This window comes from Aspergillus novofumigatus (assembly GCF_002847465.1).
Source record: "Aspergillus novofumigatus IBT 16806 chromosome Unknown P174scaffold_1, whole genome shotgun sequence".
Classification (NCBI taxonomy): Eukaryota; Fungi; Ascomycota; class Eurotiomycetes; order Eurotiales; family Aspergillaceae; genus Aspergillus; species Aspergillus novofumigatus.
Window position 1 is genome coordinate 3,947,034 of NW_020194274.1, and position 14,159 is coordinate 3,961,192.

The 14,159-nt window shown below is 52.2% G+C and overlaps 6 protein-coding genes across 6 annotated transcripts; 2 read left to right on the forward strand and 4 right to left on the reverse strand.

The window, feature by feature from the left end:
- Nucleotides 1-899: 899 nt before the first annotated feature.
- Nucleotides 900-1,906, forward strand: P174DRAFT_456768 (oxidoreductase; the record flags this gene model as incomplete). The annotated part of the gene is made up of 3 exons (XM_024829467.1): nt 900-1,299; nt 1,437-1,798; nt 1,847-1,906. 3 exons carry the CDS (start codon nt 900-902, stop codon nt 1,904-1,906), a joined length of 822 nt encoding a protein of 273 aa, XP_024687859.1.
- On the reverse strand, nt 1,885-3,677 carry P174DRAFT_437709 (FAD-binding oxidoreductase). The gene is made up of 5 exons (XM_024826369.1): nt 3,457-3,677; nt 3,339-3,371; nt 2,459-3,264; nt 2,303-2,408; nt 1,885-2,222 (listed from the first exon to the last, which is right to left on the reverse strand). Exons 1-5 carry the CDS (start codon nt 3,535-3,537, stop codon nt 1,926-1,928), a joined length of 1,323 nt encoding a protein of 440 aa, XP_024687860.1. The 5' UTR covers nt 3,538-3,677; the 3' UTR covers nt 1,885-1,925.
- A 35-nt stretch (nt 3,678-3,712) lies between these two features.
- P174DRAFT_447791 (FAD-binding oxidoreductase) lies at nt 3,713-5,460 on the forward strand (the record flags this gene model as incomplete). The annotated part of the gene is made up of 5 exons (XM_024828704.1): nt 3,713-3,872; nt 3,919-4,339; nt 4,388-4,883; nt 4,934-5,382; nt 5,438-5,460. Exons 1-5 carry the CDS (start codon nt 3,804-3,806, stop codon nt 5,458-5,460), a joined length of 1,458 nt encoding a protein of 485 aa, XP_024687861.1. The 5' UTR covers nt 3,713-3,803.
- Nucleotides 5,461-5,722: 262 nt separating this feature from the next.
- On the reverse strand, nt 5,723-7,545 carry P174DRAFT_400318 (lytic polysaccharide monooxygenase auxiliary activity family 9 protein). The gene is made up of 3 exons (XM_024823895.1): nt 7,185-7,545; nt 6,171-7,132; nt 5,723-6,117 (listed from the first exon to the last, which is right to left on the reverse strand). The coding sequence occupies exons 1-3, from the start codon at nt 7,369-7,371 to the stop codon at nt 5,866-5,868; spliced, it is 1,401 nt and encodes a 466-aa protein (XP_024687862.1). The 5' UTR covers nt 7,372-7,545; the 3' UTR covers nt 5,723-5,865.
- A 682-nt stretch (nt 7,546-8,227) lies between these two features.
- P174DRAFT_400319 (ketopantoate reductase family protein) lies at nt 8,228-9,725 on the reverse strand. Its single transcript, XM_024823896.1, has 5 exons — nt 9,671-9,725; nt 9,532-9,625; nt 9,426-9,480; nt 9,172-9,371; nt 8,228-9,109 (listed from the first exon to the last, which is right to left on the reverse strand). The coding sequence occupies exons 1-5, from the start codon at nt 9,712-9,714 to the stop codon at nt 8,546-8,548; spliced, it is 957 nt and encodes a 318-aa protein (XP_024687863.1). The 5' UTR covers nt 9,715-9,725; the 3' UTR covers nt 8,228-8,545.
- Nucleotides 9,726-9,913: 188 nt separating this feature from the next.
- P174DRAFT_437713 (DUF3433 domain-containing protein) lies at nt 9,914-14,111 on the reverse strand. Its single transcript, XM_024826370.1, has 9 exons — nt 13,849-14,111; nt 12,938-13,778; nt 11,117-12,881; nt 10,830-11,095; nt 10,722-10,808; nt 10,436-10,682; nt 10,389-10,405; nt 10,240-10,352; nt 9,914-10,203 (listed from the first exon to the last, which is right to left on the reverse strand). The coding sequence occupies exons 1-9, from the start codon at nt 13,898-13,900 to the stop codon at nt 10,037-10,039; spliced, it is 3,555 nt and encodes a 1,184-aa protein (XP_024687864.1). The 5' UTR covers nt 13,901-14,111; the 3' UTR covers nt 9,914-10,036.
- Nucleotides 14,112-14,159: the final 48 nt, after the last annotated feature.

Genomic DNA, 14,159 nt, shown 5'->3' on the forward strand with positions numbered 1-14,159 from the left:
GTAGACAAGGATCTTGTCGGAGACCTTTTGTTAATAGTAATGATAATCCCTGTCAATATTCAATAGTGATTCATTCACATGCTTTAGATAACGCTTTCGACTTGTTTCTCGACTGTCGTCTCGAGACAGACAGAGGGCCCGTCCTGCAAGCCTTCGGTTATATCCTGGCCAGTCTTTCATTTTGGCCCCTCGCGTCGTATCAACTTTCTCTGACATTTGATGATGCCAATCCGGATATGATTCTCGATAGATTACTGCCAACGGCAACAATCAAGCAAGTAGAACCCGCGTACTACTTTAGTTAAAGCGGATCCCGACATGATTCCACGGAAACAGGCAGCGATAGTCGTGATTTAAAATAGAAACATGTTATTTATTTGCGACACTGCTGCACTTGCACTTGCACTTTCACGGGCAGGAAGTAGGATGTAGGATGTGATGGCTGAGCTTAGCTGCAGATACAGGAATTACAGGATGCAGTAGTCCAAACTGGGCACAGACTCGGTGAGCTTCCGTCAGTCTCCCTCACTCAGTCTTCCCAGCCTGTTCTGCTCCCCTCATCTGATCATTTTGGAGGTCTCTATTCTTCACGCTTTATACTTTATAGCTGGAAGCCAAGCGTCATTACAGTTTAGATTAACATCTTGGATATACTTTGATGTTCTTGAGATTGTCAGTAGGATCTTTCAAGATTGAACAACAGGAGATTAGAGAGATTCTTGCCTGAAATCTGATCAACTTCTATCTTACCGTAGCACAATAATAGTGATTAGTGAATATACCCCTGTCTGTCTCGTTGGGCAATCACATAAACAACATCTTCCCCGTCAGTAGACACAATCCATTGTCAACCTCAATCCAATCTCAATCCCAGACTGAAACAGGAATTCCAACAGAAAATGCCCAAAACCATCCTCATAACCGGCTGCTCAGTCAACAGCATCGGCGCAGCACTCGCCCTCTCCCTCGCCAAACGAGGCCACCACATCTTCGCCACCGCCCGCTCACCCGCTAAAATCCCCTCCCCGCTGACCACCCTCTCCAACGTCACCCTCCTGCAGCTCGACGTGACATCTCCGGCCTCCGTCGCCGCCGCCGTTCACGCCGTGCAGGAGCACGGTCACGGGCTGGATGTGCTGGTCAATAACGCCGGAGCGGGGTATACCGTCCCCCTGCTGGACGCGGACCTGGAACACGCGAAGCAAGTCTACGAGACGAATGTGTGGGGTGTGGTAAGGATGATACAGGGATTTGCGGACCTGCTGGTTGCCAATCGGGGAAGGGTGGTTAATGTCAGCAGTGTGGGGCCGTGGTCAATACGCCTTGGATTGGTATTTCCCTCCCCCTGTTCTCATTTCCCTCTTTTCTTCGGTTGCTTTCGGATGCATGTTTTTGTGTTGGGAAGAGATTTGACCGGGGTTAATGTGACATGGCAGGGGTATATTCGTCGTCCAAAGCGGCCGTCATGCAGATCTCCGAGACGCTAAGGTTGGAATTGGCCCCCCTAGGCGTCGGCGTTGTTTGCCTGATGGTGGGCACCGTGAGCACCTCGTTCCATGATAATGAGCCGCGGGTGGTTTTGCCGGCGGGCTCGCGCTATGCGGCAATCAGAGATGTCATCTCGCAGTGGGCGACGGGACAGGCGGGCCCGAAAGGGTGCTCGGTTGAGGAGTTTGCAGAATCGATTGTAGAGGATGTGTTGGGGGCCAAAAGCAGCGGCAGCGGGGGGTTGGTCTGGAAGGGGCCAAATAGTGCTGCGGTCAGGATTCTGTCGCGCTGGTGTCCGTCCTGGTTGTTGGTGAGTTGTGAGTTTACTTCCCTGAGATGTGTTGAGCTAACGGGTTAGGATCGCATGATGAGCAATGGGCAAGGATTGGATGAACTGGAGAAGAGTGTAAAGAGTTGATTGACTTCAAATGACACAACTAGCTACTGGTAGGGATCTTGAAACCACCAGGCATCTTGTTCCGAAAGACCCCCTTTGGATCCACCGCCTGGCTCACTTGTTGCAGCTTCTCGATACTTGCCTTTCCATAGGACGCGATCGGATCCTGCCACTCGGCCGCGTAGTTCAGATAGACGTATGGCTCGTGGCCATCCAACTTGCGCGCGTCGTCTTCAATCCCAGCAAACAGTGCGCGCGCGGCTTGCTCGACTTTGGCATCATCTGCCTCATCCTCCCACGTAGCACTGAGGAGCGTGATGACCAGGGAGCCAGAAGCCTCCGACAGACCCATAGAATTCGTAGTAGACCCCGAGCATAGATCGCGGGAGGCAGCGGCTCCAACGAGATGGACCACACAATGCCAGGAACATCCTCGATGGCCGCCAAACTCGAACTCCACCGTAGATACGTCGCGTTGAGCATGGGGACGGTCGAAGCATGCGTCGTCACGGCAGACAATTGTCTACATCGTCAGCGCTGCCTGCATATAATGACTGGGACAAAATGACATACCTCTTCCCATTCGGCGCAAACGAGCCCTGCTCGAGCGACATCTCATGCATGCTCGCCAGGCGCATCGTACTGAACATCGACGGGATCTTCATAATCGGCTCAAAGACAGCCGGCCGCTCCTCGGCTTTCGTATACACAACGCTATTGACCACCGCCGCGCCCTTTCCCTTCGCGAACCCAAAACTAGTAATCAGCGACGCATGCTCATCATACCCTTCCGCGGAGTTCAGATCCGCAAATACGCGCAGCTGCTCGTCAATCGTGTCAAGAGCACAGTAAACAGTCCCGCCCCAGATAGGTCCCTGCTCAAACGCACGGAAATCAACCCTTGTAACGATGCCAAAGTTCGCCGCGCCGCCGCGGAGTGCCACAAGGAGGTCGGTGTTTTCGTTCTCGTTGGCCTGCACAACTGTCCCGTTCGCAAGCACGACTTCAAAGTTGGTCACGGTGTCGCAGGTCCAGCCGTACCGCGGCGAGAAGTAGGAGATTCCCCCGCCGATGGTGAGCCCGCCCACGCCGACCTGTGCCGCTCGTCCGCCTGCAACGGAAAGACCTAGCGGGTCGAGAAATGCATAGACGTCGCCCCAGGAGGCGCCGACGCCGACAGACACTGTGGTGCGATCATCACTGACGGTGATGGAATTGAGGGCGCGAAGGTCGATGGTGATGCCGTTGGCGATGTTGCATGCGCCGCCGAAGCTGGTGTGGCCGCCGGAGCGGATGGCGAATTGGCAGTTGCTGTTTGTGATGGTGGTGATGGCGGTAGAGAGTTCTTCTACTGAGGAGGGGGAGACGATGCACAGGGGCTGGAGGTTAGAGTTTTGTTGTGAGAAGTACGAGTCTATGCATGATTTGTAGCGATTGGTGGGGGAAATGAGACTTTGTCGCCGAGGATGGTCGATAGAGCGAGGCACTGTTGGTGGTCAGTGTCGTAGTCAGTTTGAAGTGGATAGAGGGTCTGAGGATAGAGGGTCTGAGGGTCAGAGGATCAGACATACGCAGATTCCCATGGCAGAAGTAGAATCGACGACTGGATTGGTAGCATTGTCGCTGACGATGGGGAGCTGGTTGATCTCCATCCTGCAGGGCTAGCTTAGTATCGGAGGACAAAGAAATGAATACGAGAAAAAAGTAAAAAGCGATAAAGAAGATGAAGCAAGGAAGTCCGACAGGATCAGACTAGGAGTCATTTATTAAACTTAGTCTCTGTCGATGTTTGTTGGCTGTCGCTGCGTCTGACTGCGAATTCCTTAAGCCTTTTCCCCTCTCTTAACTGGAGCTCCCCTCCGCCGCTACACAAGGGTGTCTGTCATCCTCGTGGCCTCCTCGTGGCCAACTAGTCAGAATGGACGTTGGTAGCATTCTATTTGCTGTCTCCATTCTACCCTCGTTTGCACTTGCAACATCCACTTGTGTAGGCGACTTTCCTTCCTGGTATACTACTTACTAACTCTGTGCAGTGTCAGGCTTTGACGAGTATCCTAGGCTCAAGGGTACTATATCCAAATAGCACGGCATATGAATCCTCCGTAAATTCATACTGGTCCCAGCAAGAGCAGCTGATAAGCCCTTCATGCGTTTTGTCAGCAACTTCCGCTGAGGACGTTTCCAAAGCGCTGCGGGTTCTTGTTCCCAAGGCCTGCAAGTTTGCTGTTCGCAGTGGTGGGCATGGAGCAATTGCCGGGAGTGCGAACATCCAGCACGGCGTGACTATTGACCTCAGCGCATTAAACTGGATTCTTCCCTCCGCGGACGGAAGCCTCGTGTCAATCGGGCCTGGACAGCGATGGGGAGGAGTGTACGCTGCCCTGGACGCTATCGGAGTGTCTGTACCAGGAGGCAGAGATAGTCCTGTGGGAGTCGGAGGGACTACTTTGGGTGGTAAGTCAATCATCAAAAACACGGATTGATCCTTTCTGACATGACTAGGCGGCTTCGGCTATTTTGCTACGGAAGCTGGTTTTGCCTGCGACAACGTTGTCGAGTATCAGGTGGTCCTCGCAAATGGCAGGATTGTCAACGCGACCAAGGACAATGAGCACGATCTTTGGCTTGCTCTGAAAGGAGGGGCAAATAATTTCGGTATCGTGACCAACTTTGTCTTCAGGACCTTTCCTTTAGGCCAGGTATGGGCAGGAGACATTTACTATCCAGTGAGCACACTTGACGAGCAGCTGGACGCATTCTATCGCTTCACGTCCGATCCCAACTACGATATCAAGGCCGGGCTCATCCACAACTTTGCGTTCACCCCAGCGACGGGTCCTATACTCACCAACCTACTTGCTTACGCGAGTCCGCAAGAGAATCCTGCCCCTTTCAGACCATTCACTTCTATCCAGCCTCAAATGATGGCCAGCACGAAAGTAATGACCCTGGCAGCTCTCGCAGCCGAGGGAGGTTCGCTATCCCCGAACTCTCGCCAGTAAGCCATCACATTGACAACAACAGTAACCACTTTCTAACAGAGGCCAGACAACTCACATTCGCGGTCACCTTTGAAAACAAGCTTGACCTGCTGAAGCAAGTCTTCGACATATGGAATGCGAGCACCGCTGACGTATCAGCTATCCCCAGCATCCAGTGGTCCCTTAGCATTGAACCCATCGTCCCCGCCATAGCATACCAAAGTGCTCTCAAAGGCGGAAATGCTATGGGGATAGACGTACCCCGGCAAGGCCTCGTCCTCGCCCTGTTATCAGCCACATTCAACCACTCGCAGGAGTATCCCATTGTCAGTGCAGCGGCTGAGAGGCTTTCGAATAATATCATCAGCGCCGCCAAGGCAGCTTGCGCCTATAATCCGTATATTGACCTCAACCATGCTGCGCCCTGGCAGGACCCTATAGCGAGCTATGGGGATAGAATGCAAGCATTTCTGAGGCGGACTGCAGGGAAATATGACCCTCAAGGTGTTTTCCAGCGTCTGTGCCCGGGGGGTTCAAAGTCAATTGAATGCAGTCGCTCTTTGTACATAAGATCATCTCAACATTGGAATTTGAGCAAGATTTACCTCCGTGTCTTCACCTCGTTGCTCTGGGTTTTAGACGATTGGTTTTACGAGCCAGGATATATCGACGCTTCTTTTTACCACGCAGATATCCTCCATCATCAAAACAGCAGGTATAAGTGCAGGAACTGCACTCCAAATTCGGCACTGAGGCACCGCCTCGAAACATTGACCAGAGGACATCATATCCGCAGACCAGCTAATAGTCATAGTTGGTAAGCTACGTGGACGACTACTGTTTGTTAAATCTGGCTCTGAACTAAATTGCAGGGATTTGAACTTTGGAACGATGTGAGGTCAGTCTCTGCTTCCGAAGAATTTGTCTATATATACGCCAGTTGATCACATGCTTCTCTGATAGGTGCTACTGGTTGACATCAAAAATTCACGCTGAAGTCTAAACATGAGTATGTCTCCTCCTTTTGATGTGCGACCGAACACCCCGCGCAAAGACCTTGATGGAACCCACCAGCGAAGCCCGCTTCGGGGTGAGAACCTGGCCTGCATTCGGCGGGCCAGGAAACACCTTGTTGCTGCACGAGGCGTCGAGGGCCGTGCATTTGTCGGACCAGATCTGGCAGTGTGCTGAACCAGTAGGGAGCGCCGTGTTCCAACATACGTCGGCTTGGTCCCAGCAGTTTTTGGATGACTATTTTTGTCAGTTTGGTTCTTTGATGAAAAAGAAGGGGAAAAGGAACTTACAGCCCAGCAACCCTGCTCGTCTGTATACGAGGGCACCTCAAATCCACACCAGTTATCTCGTTCGAGGATACAGCCTTCTGGCTTGAGGCCCTTGTTCTGGACGAGCATCGCGCGCTTCTTCTTCTTCTTTTTGTTCTTCTTGCTCTTGTTCTTGCAGACGTTGGCGGGGACTGATTCTGTTTTCTCGGATTCGGATTCGGATTCAGTGTTTGCAGGCGCAGCATTGGCAGGCGTAGTATTGACCGACTCAGTATCGGCAGACGTCTCGGATCCAGTGTCGCCGGACGCAGCAGGGGCAGGCGCAGCAGTGGCAGATGCAGAACCAGACTTGTCGGATCCAGCGTTGGCAGACGTAGAACTGCCAGAAGCAGTATTGGCAGGGGCAGGGGCAGGACTGGCAGACGCAGCCGTACCCGCCTGATACACCGGCGGCCCATACATAGGGTACGGCAGCTCTAACGGCGTCTTGTAGAGATTATACGTCATACCCGGCAGACTGAGATCATACGTCCCCTCGCCAATGTTCACCGTCGCAGGCTTAGCCGTGCCAGTCGACTGCACAAACACCTGCGCACAGCCGACATAGAACTGCGGGTCGGGCGGGTTATCCTGCGCGGCATGCAGAGCCAGCAACTCCGGCCGGACAAGGTAGTAACCTCCCTCGATATCAGCCGGGATCTGCACGGAGATATGCCCGTTATTTTCTATCATCTTCTCAGTGCACCATTTGCCGGCGGTGGCATCGTAATCCGACTGCCAGATCTTGAACCACCCGTCGCCGGCGGCGTTGTTGTCGGCCGTCGCGTCGTCGACTTTCTTCATGTACACGGCGCAGGGGCCCTTGTGGCTTTCATCGATGGAGCCCGGGCGCGAGCCGTCAGCGTATTCGCGGAATTCGAAGGTGAGGGTTGAGGATGCCTTGGCGGGGCAGACGCGAGTGACGGCTTTTTCGCCATCGTAGCCTATTCCTGTCAGACTCGTTGAAACTCGAAAAGGTGAGATAGGAGGACCTACCACAAGCAATGTCCTTGCTGGAGAGAGGCTCGATGGGAAAGCTCGCTTTGCTTGGGTCTCGGTTCATGCGGACACACACTCCATCGCCTTGGTTCTCGCCATCGACGTAGAGGGTCGTGAAGGTGGTATGAGCATGAGCAGATGCAGAAAGCAGTGCCAGCACTGCAAGGAGGAAGATTTTATACATTTGATCAAAGGAATGAATAAGTGGGTAAAAGGAATGACAACTGCGTCAAGCAGATGAGAACGAAGTGAGAACAAAAAACTTGCATCAATAATCAAGATGATCGGCTCTCATCTTGTTTAAATACTTTCAAATCCACAGAGACAATGAAACGATGAATCAAAGATGAAGGGTCGGCCAAGGGTCTTGCAATCTTGTAGAGTAGAGCGCTTAGGATAACGCCCTCGTTAAGCGCCTGCGCTGAATGGCTGGTGGAAATAAAGCAGGAGGGCCAACAAGGCAAGGGCCCATATCCACTGCATGTTTCGGTCAATTCTCATTGAAGCTTTCAGTGATATTCGATGGATCGTGTTTCAGAAATGCAGGTGGAGATATTCTCAAACACGCCTTCTTCTTGGCAGGGCATTGGCAATCCTTTGTCCGGATCAGAATAACTCACAATTGGACGACGTGTGTCTAGCCAGACGCCGGTTTGATGTGTCTAGTTTTGCTAATAATCTAATTCATTCCAACTGCCGCGATTTGAATGTAATTGGCATCCCTCTCTACTCCGTATTGCATTTTGAATTCGTGCTGAGATGTAGAGCACTGTTGTGGATAGCTTCATCTCCACCCGACTAGGATTGGCGCTGCACAATGGACAGTTTTGCGGTGGCGTATTGGTGCGGGGCTTTCTAATTCCCCTAATTTGCTTTCTCGTTGCCAACCTGCAAGGCTCACTTTCGAAAGGGGTCCCCTAATTGCGAGCAGAGTACAACTTGGTTGTCAGCTTCGGATATTGTCAAATCTCAACCAGTATCAAGTCCGAAATCTAGTAACTTGTATATAAACAAGAGATGATAAAATGGTCTTCTAACGAGGCTAGCAAACAATCTAGATAAGAAAGACACTAAGACCAGAGGGGCCTGAGGCAGGACCATATCCAGATTAATGGCAAACATTTCTACCGTCTCGCAAAAGGCCTTGACCAACTCAGCCCCAGCATCCAAAGCCAAAAGCCGGCTATTGGCACACACCTGCATACCCAAATGACTCTATGCGGCTCTGAAAAAAACAAAATCTCCCTGTACCGGATCAACCTGCGGAAACAGCGAAATACCCCACCTGGATATTCTGATGCTGCACGATGAACCCAAACTCGGTGCCCTCGGCCCAGTCCGCTCTCTGCTGCACAAGATCAACGAAACCGCCCGTCCACAGCCCGCAGCAAACACGTCAACGTCTCCAAAACCGGCGTATCAATCCCCAACTCCTTTGCCCTCCGCAACGGAACCCCCAGTATAACCTCAATCTCCATCGGCCGCCCATTCCTACAGTCAACCTGCATACTAGTCTCAACCCCGGGCAACGCATTAATCTTATCGATCAGCCTATCCACTAGCCCTTCGTCAAGGTTAACGCCACATCCCCTCGCCACAGCAATAACCTCCCCCATCAGACGCCTCGTCAACGGCGTCGCATCCACAGACGAAGCCAACCACGTCTGCGTATCAACCATCGTCAGCGCAGTAATCGAATTCCACGCTGCATTCCAAACGACCTTCTCCCACCGGGGGAGCTGCATATCCTCCACAACCTGGAACTTCGTCGCCCCGGCCGCCAGGAAGGACGTGAACTCTTCTAGACGGGAGTTCTCAACTGAGGCTTCAACAGAAGGATTCGGGAACAGCCCAATCTGCAGATCCTCGGATTTGATGTGCGTGATCACGCCGGGTGAGGTCTGCGTTGCGCCTACCCAGGTCTAACCACGTCAGTCAGCAGCAGCAACAGCAATTATAAAGTAAAGGGTGGGTTGGGGCATACCACGCAGGTAAGAATCGAGCAAGCCGGAAATGCTCGTCGGAAGGGCTCCTCATTCCCCACTCCGTTCTGGATGATCACGAATGTGGTGTTCTCGTCCACGGCAGGGGCCAATTGCGCGGCTACGGCGTCTTGATCGATGGCCTTGTTCGCGCAGATGATGTAGTGATATGGATGAGTTACTTCAGCGGGTGATTTGATGACTACAGTTGAGGTTAGATTAGATTAGATGCTTTTGACCATGCCAGGCAGCCTACCTAAATCAGGATGGAAGCGGTGCTGGCCATGGTTGGCACTGTCGATGTAGATGCCCTTTTATCATTAGTAGGTAACTGTCAGGGCTCTGGGGTGTGTGATGCTTACATTCTTGACGACAGCTTCGTAGTTTGATCGAGCGACGACTGTTAGGCGGACGCGGTTGGTGCGGTGGAGGATGAAGGCGTAGAAGGAGCCGATCCTGGGGTTGTTAGTCTCTAGAGAAGATATATCCAGGTAGACTTACGCTCCTAGACCGTAGAGAAGGACGTTAATCTTTTCTTTCTCCATGTTGTGATAAGGTATCTTTTGTGCGTTGTACCTGGTGCTCCATATTCATTCTTAATTTGATGCCGATTGCGGGGTTCGGCATGTCGCCGATCTCGCCTGTTTTCCGATGATCCAATCAACTTACTGAAATGGAGCTGAATTACTGTCTGCATTAGCTGCTCTACAATAAAGTCTCTCTACGTTGTTGGGTAATGACAATGCTGGTGATTGAAATGGTATTGTAGTATATACAAATTCCGTCCGTTTGATATCCCCAACTCCATATATATCAGGATATATATATTCCCTATCTATGATACATGAACAGATCGTGTGCTAATCATTATTCCTGCCGATCGACCACCCGGGTCGTCGGATTTGTTGCCTCAAGGCTTGATGCCTCAGGACTTGCTTCAGAGCTTGAGTCAGAAGTGTCCGTACCTAAATCACGCAGCTGGATAGCCCCCGACATCTTGAACCGATCCTCGAATTCACCTGCCGCTTTGTCCTCTGGCGGTTCCTCGTCCACCGCATAGCGCCAGTGACCATCCGCATTGAGGAACATCCGGAACCCATACCGCTTGTTCAGTCGGTCGAGGTGGATCCGTCTCTGCATGCTGGTCCAAAAATAGGTGCCGCGGAAATCCTCTAGCATGCGACTGTGCGCTATCCACGGCATCACTGCACCAATGGACCGTGGCACGCGGGGTCCCTTGAAGCGGCCCCGGCGCGTGCCAAAAACAATAAGAACGATCAACGTATCGAGGGCGATGATCATCAATGCAATAGTTAGAGAGGGGATGGACGGTACCATGGTCCACGTATTGTAGATCACTGTCGAGTTCGGAGCGGCATGCGGTTTGTCCAGCGGCTGCAGGTAGATCCCCCTCCAGATGGTAAAATAAGTGCTATAAACCCACTGATAGACGATTCTGGACATGTCCATCAGGTCTTGAGGGTCAAGAGAAGTAAACCCCGGATCTCGACGCCTGTACAAACGTGCAACTAGGAAACCGGCCCAGTCGTACGACGTGATGTATGTCTTACGATCATAAGTCGAATTGCTGATGTAGCTCTGCGGAATGGCGGCAAAGACCTTGTTGAACTGTCCCAGGCTGACGGTCGCATTGTCGTACATGGGGCCAGATGTGATGGCTGTACCGGCAATGGGGCTCAAATATTGGATTTGGCCTTTCGTATCGAAAGTGATTGAGTAGTTTTCCAACCTGATTCTGGGTTCGCAGTGCAGAGCAATAGTGTTTTGGTCGGTTATGGGCGATCCGGCAGTGTAATTCCACCGACCCAGAACCACCACAGTGGATGTCTGGCAATCATACGTTGCATCTTCGGTAGCCACTGGAGATAAAAAGTGAATGGAAAGTGTAATGTCCTCACGTGGATGCTGCAGCATGGTCATGTCGACTTTACAGCGCCTACTGGGATCGTCAAATGTATGATATTCCCAATAAGCAGATCCATTCTGGGGATTCTCAACCAGACTATCGGCGATGGACAACTTTTGACATGCCAGGTCCGCTCCGATACCCAGCGTGTTGGCCCCGTACAGGGCATCAGAATCCGGATCCTTAATCGTGATGGGAACAAAAGAGTGGTTGGCGCTCGTCCACGGGAGTATCGACACTCCGGTGGTGATACTGGTCTGGATGATGTCGTATTCAGTAAAGTCTGCCGCAAAATCGGTTTGCTGAAAAACGGCATTGCTGTAGTTGGTGACCAGTGACGCGGTAGGAAGAGAGGAGCTCGTCATCTGTTGTGTGAATAAGCCACCAGCAACGACGGTAAGAGCCGTGTTGGCAACACATGCCACTGATATCAGAAGCAACAAAATGTGACGGTCTCGTACGGCTTTCACCAACACTGCCAACGGCGTCTGCGACGAGTAGTTCATTGACAATGAGGCCTTCGCCGTAGCCCTGCCGCGCTGAAGGTGCACCCAAGGTTCAAGGATACTGACATTGCGGTGAATGGAGGTGCAGAGAGAACCAACGGCCGAAGCAACTATGGACGGCAAAACTGACAGAACCACTTGAAAGAAGCTCGAGTCGGACTGCGTAAGATGTCGAAACTTGCCATCCCGGGTCAGTGAAGCAACGACTAAGCTCATGGCTGTGATCACCGCGGCGAGCAAGAGGAATTCAATAATAAAAAAGGGAATAACGAGAAAGTGTGGCATCGGATCAGCGCGCTTGCGCAGCTGCTCGTCCAACTGGATCGGAGAGCCGTCTGAGGTGACGATTGCGAGGCGTTTGCCATTCGGGCCCGGGCCAGGTTCCCAGCGCAACCAGCAATTCCGAAGAAGCCGACGGAGTTGTCGCGTGGAATACTGATGGAACTCAAACCGAGGATCGGCGAGAATGTTGGAGGGTCCAAACAGGTCTGTCACAATGCTACACATGGCTGCAACGGAGCACGGGTCGCTTTGAAGTACGTTTTCCCGGTTTTTGTACACGTGTAACAGCCCTAAGATGATAACGACGCCCAGACCAAGAATGACCTCGGACCATAAAGCTGCGAAATCGACCACCGCAAGTGTGACTTGCCAGGTGAGCCGTGTCGCCGGTACGACGGCCGGGGCTTCGTCAAGATTGAAGAGTCGTCCCATGGTAAGCATAAATGTCTGACCAACGCCCCGCGTAACCTTGGATTCAAACTCTTCTTTTGTCATGACGTCTGACGAGTCCAGGACTACGACAGGCTCCAAATCACCTATTTCTTGACTAATAACAGGCAACTCCGTCACTTCGCGTTCGCCGCTGGTCTCGTTGATCCGAAAGAAGATCATGTCGCTGGTATAAGGGGCTCTATGGGACAAGAAGCCCTGAAACCCGTCAATGTTGAACTGATCGCCCGTTAATTTGGTGGTGGTGCCGGGGTGTATGTCCACCGAGGTGATGGAGCTATTGGCATGAAGCTGGAGCTTTGCGTCGGCCTTGCGATAGTCGATACTGCAGGCAAAAAGCGTCGCCGAGGATGCGAAGGTGACTCCAGATAGTGACATGTCATCCGCATGGTGGTCCGTGGAGCGCGTAGCGTTGACACCAATGAGTATGCCGTAGAGATCAAACGGGTTGCAACCGTTGGTGGTGAATGACTGGAAAGCGTTGTCCGTCCAGACTGGCTCCCAGTAGCGAATCTGGACATAATCACTCGAAGGGAAGAATATGTTGCTGTATTGAAAATCCAGGGTACACTGTTGACCCTGGCCGGGTTGCGGAAGCTGGACCCCGTGACGTTCCATGAGATGATTGGCAGTCCGTCCGTCGTCCCGTTTGCGGAAACTTCCAGGTTGTCATTCACCATGACATCCTGGCAAGAAAGTTCTGACCAGTATACCGTTTGGTTCAGTGTCCATACCGTGCTTTCTCGGAAGTCGTCCGTGGGAATTTCCACAGGGGCCACGGCGTAATTGGCAGAGCGAGTCTTCTGAAGGGGACTGCCTGACGAGAGAGTCGAGAAGTCCCAATTGTTCTTTTCCTGTGCGGTAATCCACCGAGCCTGGCTAGCGAGGTCCACAAGATCCGGCCATGTTCGCATGGTTTCGTCGCTCAAAATGCTTATTTCCCTCAGCTCAAACACCGCACTCTGCAGAGCGGGTAGGAAGATCCGCATCAACACTGTGAGAAGTGATACGAGCAACACGACCCAATGACCCCTCTTGGCCGAAGTAAGTGGGGTCAGAAAGGATTGACCAAAATTGTAATTGATGAATAACGTCGTGGCTGGAGTCCCCTCCGGGCGAGAAAGTTGGAAATACGGCTCAAGGCGCAGAACGTCAAAGTCGATGAAAGACCAGAATGTGACGAGTATCAGGGCAACGATAACGGGCACGTAGTTGTAGGCGAATGTGGCGGCGTTGGAAAGGTCTGTGGTATCCTGGTAGAAGACGAGGCCTCCATAGCGATCGGTATATCGACGTAGTGCCTCAAGCACCGCCAACATTATCAGCATCAGAATACCGAGTATGGAGAGATAGGTCGGGCGCAAGGCGAACGGGCGCCACCCGGGGGTTGGACGAGGGGATGCATGACGAGACTGGGATCGGTCGAAAGTTCGGAGATAGCGAGCTGAATGTAGGTGGTGGTTAACAAAATGTGCTGAACAAACACTGCTTTCACACAATGATTAGTGTCTCACCCGTAAGCTGAAGCCAGACATCGGACAGCTGCTTCTGACGACCCCAGAACATGCTTGAAGAGCATGCGCTCTGAAATAACGGCGGTGTCGGAAGGTAACCAAAACGAGGACATCGCCAAGGCGCTCGGCTAAAGAGGTGATTCAGGGCGTAATAATAGCAGTATCATCTCTGGTGATGATTGCTGAGACGGAGTAAGGACTTCCGCATGATGGATCCTGATAGAAATGGACAGCAGAGATGAAAGAAGAGAAGGGCCGGCCAGTCTCTTTGTGAGGGATGACGCCTCCGGCCTGAAGATCGACGTCGAAGG

Excerpts from the sequence above, each read along its gene's own strand:
- P174DRAFT_437709 (XM_024826369.1), bottom strand. The coding sequence starts at position 3,537 with ATGGAGATCAACCAGCTCCCCATCGTCAGCGACAATGCTACCAATCCA. Across the intron at positions 3,372-3,456 it reads CTTCTGCCATGGGAATCTGC|TGCCTCGCTCTATCGACCAT; the intron begins GTATGTCTGATC and ends GACCACCAACAG. Across the intron at positions 3,265-3,338 it reads CGACCATCCTCGGCGACAAA|CCCCTGTGCATCGTCTCCCC; the intron begins GTCTCATTTCCC and ends TCTAACCTCCAG.
- P174DRAFT_400318 (XM_024823895.1), bottom strand. The coding sequence starts at position 7,371 with ATGTATAAAATCTTCCTCCTTGCAGTGCTGGCACTGCTTTCTGCATCT. Across the intron at positions 7,133-7,184 it reads CAGCAAGGACATTGCTTGTG|GCTACGATGGCGAAAAAGCC; the intron begins GTAGGTCCTCCT and ends TGACAGGAATAG. Across the intron at positions 6,118-6,170 it reads ACGAGCAGGGTTGCTGGGCT|TCATCCAAAAACTGCTGGGA; the intron begins GTAAGTTCCTTT and ends TGACAAAAATAG.
- P174DRAFT_400319 (XM_024823896.1), bottom strand. The coding sequence starts at position 9,714 with ATGGAGAAAGAAAAGATTAACGTCCTTCTCTACGGTCTAGGAGC. Across the intron at positions 9,481-9,531 it reads ACGAAGCTGTCGTCAAGAAT|GGCATCTACATCGACAGTGC; the intron begins GTAAGCATCACA and ends TAATGATAAAAG. Across the intron at positions 9,110-9,171 it reads GCTCGATTCTTACCTGCGTG|ACCTGGGTAGGCGCAACGCA; the intron begins GTATGCCCCAAC and ends TGACGTGGTTAG.
- P174DRAFT_437713 (XM_024826370.1), bottom strand. The coding sequence starts at position 13,900 with ATGTTCTGGGGTCGTCAGAAGCAGCTGTCCGATGTCTGGCTTCAGCTT. Across the intron at positions 13,779-13,848 it reads TGTCTGGCTTCAGCTTACGG|CTCGCTATCTCCGAACTTTC; the intron begins GTGAGACACTAA and ends ACCTACATTCAG. Across the intron at positions 10,204-10,239 it reads GATGTTCCTCAATGCGGATG|AGGACAAAGCGGCAGGTGAA; the intron begins GTCACTGGCGCT and ends AGGAACCGCCAG.